At 41.9% G+C, this 12,090-nt stretch overlaps 1 protein-coding gene across 31 annotated transcripts in view; it reads right to left on the reverse strand.

The window, feature by feature from the left end:
* ZNF438 (zinc finger protein 438) overlaps window positions 1-12,090 on the reverse strand; it is a 388,718-nt gene that overhangs the window by 77,115 nt on the left and 299,513 nt on the right. For 26 of the 31 annotated variants that reach the window (XM_082619994.1, XM_082619999.1, XM_082620003.1 and 23 more), the window contains one exon: window positions 6,649-6,726. The exons of the other annotated variants lie outside the window; for them this stretch is intronic. Coding sequence is in view for 3 of the 26 variants with exons in the window: in XM_082619990.1 (XP_082476116.1) it covers window positions 6,649-6,650 (2 nt within the window). In the remaining 23 variants the exon portion in view is untranslated. The remainder of the gene's footprint in view (window positions 1-6,648; window positions 6,727-12,090) is intronic. 31 annotated transcript variants of the gene reach the window in all.

Genomic DNA, 12,090 nt, shown 5'->3' on the forward strand with positions numbered 1-12,090 from the left:
GCTGGTGCTAGAAGTCAGGTGGGAGTCGGCACCTCAGGACTAGGGACCCCTCCTGGGATGTATGGCAGATGTGGAAGAGCCCCACGCACTTCTGGGTCCAAGACTGGACAGGTGCAGTCTTCTGGATCTATATCTGAATACTATTCTAATACTATTCTTCCATGGTCTCGGCTGGTCTTCTTAAGGCATTTGCCTTTTAGGAGAGACTTAGGGCTTTAATGGGGTAAAGGTTTGGGGTAAACCTAGGACATGACCTGGGTACTTCTCAGGCTCATGGCCACTTCATTCGTAACCCTGTCCTTGTAACTTAACGAGTTCCCTACATTTCTTCTCTCTTCTCTGTACATGTGAAAGAAGTTTAAGTGGATGACAATAGCTCAGAGCTCTCTTTCAGAATTCACCATCCTGTAACCTATGAACGTTGCCCAGAAACCTGGAAACACTTTTGAATAGCAGTTTTGTGAAAGTACTTTTACAAAATGTGACTTTATTACTCAGGCTTATTAAAAACTTCAAAAATATAAAGAATTATCCTGAGAGTGTTAACATTAACTTTAGTCCGCTAAAGTCTATGACTACTGAGCAGCCTTAGAATTTTCTGAGTCCTCACTGGCTATGAACATTTCAGTATCTACCAGAGTTCAGACCTGTTGGATATGGTATAGAAACTAATGATTGCTTCTGGTAAGTGAAATGAGGTACCTGGTACGTAGCCAGGACTCTCTCTGCTGCACTGAGATGTTTAATTCAGTGACGCAGTTTGGCAAACCATGGTGGTGGGACTTACAAAACTGACAAATATTATTTGGAAAGTTTGTAGAGCAATGTTAAATACCACAAAATCTATCCAAATCATCTCATCTAATGCTTTGTGAGTTTTTGCTTGTTTTTTTGCTTACATTAAAAAATCTCTCAATCTTTCAAGGGTTTTTATACCTGTAAAATCATACTGAAATTCACTAGCTTATTATTCTCACAACCATCCCAAATGGTCAGTAAAGCAGGTTTTATCCCCATAGGATAAATGAGGAAACTGAAGCTGAGAGCATTAAATATTTTAAATTAAAATTTCATTATTCTCCAAAGAAGATATACAGATTGCCAAAAAACGCATGAAAGAATGCTCAACAGCATTAATCATTAGAGAAATGCAAATCAAAACTACAATGAGATATAATCTCACACTGGTCAGAATGGCCATCATCAAAAAATTTACAAACCATAAATGCTGGAAAGGGTCTAGAGAAAAGGGAACCCTCTTGCACTGTTGGTGGGAATGTAAATTGATACAGCCACTATGGAGAACAGTATGGAGGTTCCTTAAAAAACTAAAAATAGAATTACCATATGATCCAGCAATCCCACTACTGGGCATATACCCTGAGAAAACCATAATTCAAAAAGAGACATGTACCACAACATTCATTGCAGCTCTATTTACGATAGCCAGGACATGGAAGCAACCTAAGTGTCCATCGACAGATGAATGAATAAAGAAGATGTGGCACATATATACAATGGAATATTACTCAGCCATAAAAAGAAATGAAATTGAGATATTTGTAGTGAGGTGGATGGACCTAGAGTCTGTCATACAGAGTGAAGTAAGTCAGAAAGAGAAAAACAAATACCATATGCTAACACATATATATGGAATCTAAGAAAAAAAAAAAAAGGTCATGAAGAACCTAGGGGCAGGACGGGAATAAAGACGCAGACCTACTAGAGAATGGACTTGAGGACACGGGGAGGGGGAAGGGTAAGCTGGGATGAAGTGAGAGAGAGGCATGGACATATATACACTACCAAACTTAAGGTAGATAGCTAGTGGGAAGCAGCCACATAGCACAGGGAGATCAGCTCGGTGCTTTGTGACCACCTAGAGGGGTGGGATAGGGAGGGTGGGAGGGAGACGCAAGAGGGAAGAGATATGGGGATATATGTATACATATAGCTGATTCACTTTGTTACAAAGCAGAAACTAACACACCATTGTAAAGCAATTATACTCCAGTAAAGATGTTAAAAAAAATTTCATTAAAATGGTCACGGTTATTAGTGAGGGAGGTAAAGCTTACACCCAACCCCCCCCCCCACCACCAATTCCAAGTTCACTGATGTTTCCCAACAAATAAAAGTCACGCAGACCTGTAGGATCAGGCTGCTTAAACAGTTAGATAGCCAGACCTGGGATCAAAACCCAGTTCTACCACTGACTAGACTTTTGACATCAGATACACTTTTTAAACCTCTCTAAATCCCAAGTTCCTCCGTTGTAAAATGGAGTTAAGATCATAAAAGACATGTAAAGGACATGGCACGGAGTGGGTACTCAACGAATTTTAGTTCTCCCCGCTTCCCTTTCTCCTACAGGCTCCCTCAAATCTGAGCAGACCATCCATTGTCTGGTTAAACATTTGGATGGTTGGTGAAAGCCTAAGTTGTTATAGAAAAGTTAAGTCAAGAGATCTGGAGATAGTGATAACACAAGAGTCACTTAACTGCCACAGGCGAAGGCCAGAGCAGAAACTGCTGTCATGTACGTACTGGTACAGAAGAGCCAAGAGAGTGGTTCTTTTTAAAAAGTCCATGATGTTGAATCCTTTTCTAAAGGGGACAGGTCACATCAAAACATCACACCTTGAATTTATTCTCTGCCATCTAATAAACATGGCCCATTGTTGCCAGACATAAATTATTTAAAATACGTCAAAGAGGTGGGAAACGTATCCGACTAAGGCGTGGTTTGAGACTTCTGAGTGTGGATACGCTGGCAGCCTTCACATCCCGCTGCGGCCGGGAGTGTGAGGCCCTAGGGTCAGCCGGCGTGTCAGTGGCAAAGGAGAAGTGAAATTCTGACTGCTTTAATCTCCTCTCTGCTGCCCCCCACCCCGGGGTGCGGGGGTGGGGATGGGGGTGTGTGTGGTGCAGCGACACCAGCAGGGGATGGGCCTGGAGGGGAGGGGAGGGGGGGAGGTGTGGGTAGGAGAGAAGCATGAGCTCAGAGGACGGGCAGCTGCTGCTGTCAGGAAGCAGGCGTGGGTCTGCCGCCAGAAAAATGAAGCGCTTATCAAATCGGTTGCTAAAAATATTAAAGCGCACAGCATAACTTAGACTATTTCTTCAAATTTCAACTAGATGCTAGAGGATTATGTGCCAGTAAGTATCGTACATGTGACTCCAGCTGTTGGCACAATCCTGCCCAGTGAGAACTGAGGTTGTCTTACTGCACATGTGGGTGGTTAGTACATGCTTTACGAGTACGCTACAGGTCGCATTCCTCATACACACAACTTCACTTATGATTATGAGTTAGACGTGGACATAAGTAGACAATGGTCTCCTTCTATTAAATGCAAACTGGCGGAAATCACTGTTTAAGTTGCCAGGTTGTAAGAGAAAACAGATCAAACTAATGAGGGTGAAGTCGTATAATCGGTTTATAAAAGAAATCACGCCGAGGTCAAGGCTGACATCGCTGAGTCCCGTGCATCCATGCACACGTACACACGTGACCTTCTCTGCTTTCCCACCACCACTGCTCAAACTCAAGCTGGTTCTTATTTCTCTGCCATTCACATGCAGTCGACTAATCCTTTATCTTGGCAAACGCCCACTGCTCACAGGTCACAGAAGCCCCTGAGGGCTTCCCACTGCTTGAGGGGCAGAGGCCTGACTCCTACGTTCGGCCCCTCCTTCTAATTCAGTGGTTCTCAGCCACTGGGGGAGCTTTAAAAGATAAACAGGCTTATGTCTCATGCCGCAGCAATTCTATTTATTAGTTCTGGGGTAAGACCCAGGGACTTGTATTTTAAAAAAGACCTATGGATGGACTCTCATGCACTGCCAGGGTGGAACCACTGGTGCCATTTTCCACTGACATAAACGAAACCTTCTGTCCCAGCCAGTAATGCTGGTTCATTTGTTTGTTTGTTTGTAACTCTAGTCCTCTGGTCATGCTGTTAATCCAACCTGGAATACCCTTTCCTCTCCTAGCTCTTCATCTAGACCCTCACCATCACTCTAAGAGTGAATGAGGTCCCAGCACTATCTTTATAGCCACAGGGAATCACGCCATTCGGATCATCCTAAGAACATTTGTTACCCTCCTGAAGTACGTTATGGCAATTAACAACATATTGTTTGCGCTGTGAATGTTTCTTTCACACTCTACTCCCTGATTCAGGCTCCTGGAGGGGAAAGCACACTTTTCATATTATCTTTGGTTCCTGTTCCCCAGTCCCCAGCATCTAGGACAGTACTAAACATCAAATAGACACTCACTCCTGTGCTCCAAGCTCGTAAGATGACTGAACATGTTAAATTCTCTAAATTTTATGGAGTGCTTTTCTTACAGCCTGACAACAGAAACAGTCAGCCTCCAGGGCTGTTTACATACACGGGTGCTTTTCATGGCAAAGCATCACTACGCCCACATAGGAATGATAATCACTTGTCCACAAAACTGATGTCATGTCAAATATAGAGCTGATGCCTAGAAATGTGTTTTTCCTATAGAGGGAAGTACTTTCCATGTTTATATATTTAATTCCCATAAGCCCACAGGACAACTGCAAGTGAGCAGGAGTAAAACAGCTCCTCATCTGTCAATACCTGACTTAACCCCCGTGTGATAGGGCAGCTGAAGCCCTATTTACCATCCGAATCTACTGTGGGGAGGATGAGAAGAGCAAGCATCCCCTTGCCCTCAATTCAGAAGACATGAGAGTATCAGTGACCTATCGGTAAATGTTCCTTATGCAAATACTGAAAACCAAAAAGCTACTGGTATGAGGGTATCCAATATCAGGGTGGGGGGGACCATGCCAGAGCCCCAGCTCAGACCCTCCTACAGCTCAGGCTGCCCAGAAAGTTACTGTTCTGCTTCTAGGGAATGAGAGATGTGTTTCCATATCCAGAGTTAGAGGCTCTCTACAAAACAATGTGATACACGGAGGCTGCACTGGTACTTCTGGGTTAACTAGTCTTGGGAGGGCTGGCTGAGAAACCTAACCACTATTTATAACATTGTTTTTGTGGAAAAATGCTTTCTGCATTCCAAACAACAGAATTAGACATGAACTTTGGGACTACAGTTTATTTCTGAGGCTGGGAACTGACTGTATCTTGTTAATTACACCACGGTCAGTGTTTTCCTAGGATAAGATGGCAGTGTGGAGGTCTGCCAGGAGGGCACAACGAGAGAGAACAGCTGCCATGAATACGGACCCTATGTGTCTGTAGGGATGAAAGACGGAGGGGATGATGGGAGAAAAGTCCAGGCACATTCTCAATTTGTTATACAAATATTTACCAAGCACGATTAAAGGTTAATGCCGAATGCTGTGTAAGACAGAAATAAGTCAGGCAAGAGGTTTGATTTTCTGGCCCTCACAACCTCGGGTGGGAGATAAGACAGACATCAACACACACACTAAAGCTGCAGGGTAAAATGTGCTGAAACAGTGGTAAAAACAAAATCCTGGGTGAAGCCAGCAGAGAGGGGAAGAGCTCGTGCTTCTAGCTGGAGTGATCAGGGAAAGCTTCGTGGAGGGGTCCACACCTGAGCTGAGCCTTGAGGGGCCAGCTTGCGCCAAGATTTCAATCGGCAGAGAAACCAGAAAGGGAGGAGCAAAGGACGTCACAGAGAAACGCCAAGAAAACAGTCCCAGTCGAGACACAGAAGCACGGACGAGAATGAGGAGTCAGAGAACAGGAGAAAGCTCAGCTGGCTAAGGCGGGGGGTATTTTTAGGAGCTTGGGAGAGGGCTTTGAATTCCAGGGGAAGGCATGGATTCTATCCAGCAGTGAGTGGGGAGCCATTAAGGGGTTTTAAAATTATTGGAGTGGTTCTACGTGCAGATCTGTCTGGCAACGAAGACAGGATAGAAGACAGAATGAAGACAGAAGACCATTAGGAGATAATTATAATAGTTGGGATTGGTTAAGATGACTTTTCAAAGCTACATTTTTTGAATAAATAGTTAACCACTTAAGATTCCAGTTACTAAATATCACCCTTTAATGATCAAGAATATATTTTAAAAAGCCAAAGACTTAAGAAACTGAAAAACAAAACATTTGTTACAATGGAAAACCGTTTTATGTGTTTGTTTGTTTTTTGCGGTACGCAGGCCTCTCACTGCTGTGGCCTCTCCCGCTGCGGAGCACAGGCTCCGGACGCGCAGGCTTAGTGGCCATGGCTCATGGGCCCAGCCGCTGTGCAGCATGTGGGATCCTCCCGGACCGGGGCACGAACCCGTGTCCCGGGTTCGTCTCATTGGCAGGTGGACTCTCAACCACTGCGCCACCAGGGAAGCCCCGGAAAACCGTTTTAGAACCATTAAGTTTGGCACACAGCTGGGACTTGTTGCCTAGACTTGATACAAAATAAAGGACAATTTTGAAGTGCTACTCTCAGTTTTAAAATAATACCTTGATTTTAAACATTATATTTTTAATAAGCACATGAAATTTAGTAAGTAATCATCTTTCCACTATTTTCCAAGACCAGTGATTCAATATACAAGGGGACTCTAAGATATTCTGAGCAATTCGAGCGTTGAGAAAGCCTCAAAGGTGGTGAACTTAATTCTTTACATTTTAAATCAATATTAAGCTGATGCTGAGAGATGTGAGCAGACTTACATGAGGTGACTTGACTTAGCAAATGTCTTCTAAACTTCACATTTTCAGTGTTGGTTGAGACATGACATTCATCTTTATCTGAAAACAAATGTAATGGAAGTAATAAAATTGAAAGAACCGATAGGTAGCTTACAGAAGCCAATTAGATGATTAAACATCATAAATGAGTTATATTTAGTTCTATAAAACTGACATTACTTATATTATATATAATTTAAGAACCTAAGATAAAAATCTCAAGCTATGCTCAAAGACTTCTAAAATAGGAAGTATAACATATTCCCTTTCCATATTTTTTATGTCAATCTCCTAAAACTTCTGGAAAATATATTATTAGATATTTAAGCCTGATTTACACTGAATCATTTAAAATTTAGCTAACAATCAAGCCCTACTCAGTACTAGAGAGCAGGGAGAGATGAAGTTGAATAAGAGATAGTTCCTGTCCTCAGGAAACCCACAAACCACCAGAGACAGACAGATAAACTTGAAAAACTCCACATCAAGGCAAATACAATAAATGCTACAAGTGGTACAAAGTGCTTTGGATTTGGGGGAGGGTTACTTACTACAGGGAAAACGTACAGAGACTCTGTGTTATGGACTAAACCGTGTCTTCTAACCCCCCAAAATCATGTGTTGAAGCCCTAATCCCCCAGTACATCAGGATGTGGCTGTATTTGGAGATAAGGCCGTTTAAGATATGATTAAATTAAAATAAGGCCTTTAGGGTGGGCCCTAATCCAATCTGACTGGTGCCCCTATAGGAAGAGGAAGTTAGGACACAAAGAGACACACCAGGGGAAAGACCATGTGAGGACAAGGAAAGAAGGCAGACATCTGCAAGCTAAGGAGAGAATCCTCGAAGGAAATCAAGCCTGCGACACCTTGATCTCAGATGACTAGCTTCCAAGACTGAGCAAACACATTTCTGTTGTTGAAGTCACCCAGTCTATAGTATTTTGCTACACAGTGCCAGCAAAGTAACATGCTCTGTAAAGGTGACATTTAAATACAGTTTGAAAAGAGATAGGACTTCTAACAATCGGATAAAGGTAAGGTTTAGAAACAAATAACGTTCCAAGAAGAAACAAAAATTACTTTGTTTTAGGCACAGAGGCCACAATCCAGAGTATGAGCTCAGAAAAGTCAGTATACTTCTATAATAAAAGCATAGTCTGGGGGTGAGGAAGAGAAAAGGGGTGGCAGAGAGTGAGGGGGAAAAGCAGGAGGGAGGGAGGGAGCAGGAAACCCACAGACCAACAGACAGACAAGGACTGGACAGGGGCTGAATACTACATTCAGTATATGCAGCTGTATTTTATACATAAAAAGAGCCACCAAGGGTTTTCAGTAGAAAACTCATTCGAATTTGTATTCTAGAAAGATAGCTCTGGTTTTAGAGTTACTATGAGAAGATTCGAAAGGCAGTGAGACTTATTTTGTTACTGTAATAGTCAAGATAAGGGGAAACCAGGGCAACTGCAATGGAATTAAAACGTCAAAAATACACTGAAGACGTGCTTGAAAATGAGAACGAGAATAACCACGCCCTCAGTTATGCAAGACTGAGGGCTGGAACAGTTACCAGCATCCAGTCGGACAGTCACAAATGCAGTGTCCTCGGCCTCCACAGACCTTCCCTTTCAATCACAACCTTGTGTGTGTGCATTGATGATTACTTTTAGAAATCAACCAATCCAAAGACTCAGCTCACTTCTGACCTCTTATACTAGAACTTGATAATCAACCTATAAAACCTATAATCAACCTATAAAAATCCTAAATTCATTTCCTAAAGCAGGCAGTCCTTCAGGATCATCTGTGTGGTCTCTCTTGTTAGAGCAAGTCAATAAGACAGTTTGCTTGTCTTCTAGTTTATTTATTTGAGAGGGGAGCTTCCCACAAAGTTTGAGGCCCATCAGTGAAGTCAAGGAAGAATAGCCAAAGGAGGGAGCACCCTGTCCTGTCTTTTCAGGGCAGAAGGAGGGCTAAGAATAACTTAATAGTCACTGGTGAGCTTAGAAAGAAATTTCAGGATGGCAATAAAAGAGAACAGAAACTTCCAGTAATTGGGGGGATTAAAGAAAATGGAGAAATGGAATTAACTACTCTAAGAGGCCAGGCATAGTTTGAAAGGAAAGCTGAATCTTTAACAAGACTTGTTGTTGTTTTCATTTTTAATGCCAGTAAAAGGAAGAGAGGTTAATAATGGAGCAAAGTTAAGAGAAGGTGGGAAAAGAAGTCTGGTGAGAAGGTGGTAAAAGAAGTCTGGTTAGGGTTCGCCATGTTAAGAGGAGAAACTGTTCTTTCTTTATGGTTAGAAATGGAAGAAAGGATGGGTGATGGATATAGATAAAAATTATTGTGTATAAGGGCGTACAGTTGAGGGAGTTAAGATCAATAGCAAGGCCATCTACTGTGATAGAGAGGGGGGAGGGAAAGAGAGGTGGAGAGACAGTATATAACTGAAGAAATATCTGAATTTGAGGCTTTGAAGGGAAAAAACTAGCCAGAGAAGAGGAGAAAGGAAAACAGAGGGACTTTCAGTATTTGAGATCTTGAAATGATTCTGGTTGACAGAACTGATCAAGTTAAAGAATATAACTTGTTATAGTATACAGTTAAAAAATAGCACTGCCTACGAAAGCCAGGTTTAAATTTCTGCAGAGGAGAGGGAAGAATTCCTGGGGTAAGATCAAAATTATAAAAACTTATTCAAAATAGAGCAGGGGGTCCAGATGACATGAGGACCCAGAAGTAGGTTGGCAGTGGAACTGGGGGTTCCATCTGAACAGGGTAGGTCTGACTTCTTAGAGAAAGAGGATAATAAGAGTAGGGTATCTCTCTCTCTCTCTCTCTCTCTCTCTCTCTCTCTCTCTCTCTCTCTGCCTTACCTGTTTGGTGAGAGAGGGTGAAAGGCTGAACACACATGTCACCAGTCTCTCACCCTCTCTTAGAACTTGCTTGCCCAAACCTGCATACATTCCCCTCTCATCCACACTGCAAACTCAAAAGGGCAAGTTAGGTCAGTCCAATTCAAAGGGGTAGGATGATTAGAGTCAGGTCTAAGGATGCTCTTTTACCCAGTTCCCCCACAAATAAGGTTGACATTTTTATGCCAACCTGAGTTTATGTCTGCTTCTCAAAGGTTCGGAAGCTGGCAGAAGGAAAATGTGATATAATTAATTGGACCCCTCAAACTCCAAAAAAAGGGATGAAAAGTAAATAAACGGAGATCAATCTGAAGGAAACTGTATGGAAGGGGAGTTGAGTCTAAATCTTGTCAGCCACAGTGAAGTTTTACATCAGAGACCTAAAACTGAGACCTAGTTCAGGTGAAGAATATTACTAGAGACGGGAAGATTTCAAAGTATGGATTCAATGCCTTTTTTGGGTCTTCGTTGCTGCATGCGGGCTTTCTCTAGTTGTGGTGAGCAGGGGTTACTCTTCGTTACGGTGCGCAGGCTTCTCATTGCAGTGGCTTCTCTTGCTGTGGAGCACAGGCTCTAGGCGTGCAGGCTTCTGTAGTTGTGGCACGCGGACTCAGTAGTTGTGGCACATGGGCTCTAGGGCTCGCGGGCTCTAGAGTGCAGGCTCCGTATCTGTGGCGCACAGGCTTAGTTGCTCCACAGCATGTGGGATCTTCCCAGACCAGGGATTGAACCTGTGTCCCCTGCATTGGCAGGTGGATTCTTAAGCACTGTGCCACCAGGGAAGTCCCAGATTCAATGCCTTTAAAAGGTATAATACTATTCACAATTTTTACTTTTTTGAGTGTCAGTTTGGTAAGGAATTTGTCCATTTCATACAAGTTGTCAAATGTACTGACATAAAGTTGTTCATAGTATTTTCTTACCCTTTAATATTTCTGGGATCTCTAGTAATGCTTCCTTTTTATACCATATTGTTAATTTGAGCTCTTTTTGTTAAGTAGGAGTTTATCAATTTTATTAATATTTTCAAAGAAACACCTTTGACTTTGCTAATTTTCTTTGTCTTTTTTTCTGTTAGTTATTTCCAGTTTATCTGAATTTAGTTTGCACTTCTTTTTCTAGCTTTTTGAGATGGAAGATTAGATGGCTGGCTTTTTTTTTTTTTTTTTGGCGGTATGCGGGCCTCTCACTGTTGTGGGCTTTCCCGTTGCGGAGCACAGGCTCCGGACGCGCAGGCTCAGCGGCCATGGCTCACGGGCCCAGCCGCTCCGCGGCATATGGGATCCTCCCAGACCGGGGCACGAACCCGTATCCCCTGCATCGGCAGGCGGACTCTCAACCACTGCGCCACCAGGGAGGCCCTAGATGGCTGGCTTTTAATGTTACCTTTTAAACAAACGCATTTAAAGCTGTACAATTCTCCCCAGGCACTACTTTGTGTCTCACATGTTCTGATACTGATTCTGTTCAATATATTTTCTGATTGTGGTTGTGCGTACTTCTTTGACCTACGGATTATTTAAAAGTGTGCTGCTTATTTTCCATGCAAATTGAGAAATTTTTTATCTTTCTGTTATATATTTCTAGTTTAATTCCACCATGGAACATATACTGTATGATATCAATCCTTTGAAATCTGTTGAGATTGGCTTTTTGGCTTAGCACATGTTCTATTTTGGTAAAAGTTCCATGCATGCTTGAAAAAAAATGTGCATTCTGCAGTTGTTGGAAATAATGTTCTATAAATAGCAAATTATGTTCTATAAATAGGTCAAATTAATCACATTGTTTAAATATTCTATCACCTTACTGATTGTTAAAAATCTGCTTGCTGGACATATATTAAGTTAACCTTAAATAACAAAATAATACCTGCATTCCAATATACATTAGGTGCAGACAAATACTGTTTGATTCTGCCTATACGAGGCACCTAGAATAGCCAAATTCATAGAGTCAGAAAGTACACTGGTAGATGCCAGGAGCCCGGGGTTGGGGGGAAGGGAATAGGGAGTTAGTGTTTAATGGGGACAGTTTCAATTTAGGAAGGTGAAAAATTTGGGAGATGGATGATGGTGAGAGCTGCACAACAATGTGAATGCACTTAGTGCCACTGAACTGTACAGTTAAATATGGTTTAAATAGTATGCTTTACATTATGTGACTTTTACCACAATAAAAAAAAATATTTTTTGTTATATTAGTGGTTGAAAGAAGGTTGTTAAATTCTCCGACTATGATTTATCTTCTTCTCCTTTTTGTCCTGTCAATTTTAGCTTTATATATTTTGAAGTTATGTTGTTAGGAACATATAAATTTAGAACTGTTCTGTCTTCCTACTGAATTGATCCTTTATCATTATAAAATGCCCCCATTTATCTCTCATAATTCTTCTTGGCATAAAGTCTGCTTTGTCTGATATTAATATACAAGATTTTTTGGTCAGTACTTGTATAGTGTACCTTTTCTTCTTTTTCCATACCCTTTTATGTGATATATAACTTAT

Source organism: Mesoplodon mirus, assembly GCF_964341445.2.
Source record: "Mesoplodon mirus genome assembly, chromosome: 4".
Lineage (NCBI taxonomy): Eukaryota > Metazoa > Chordata > Mammalia > Artiodactyla > Ziphiidae > Mesoplodon > Mesoplodon mirus.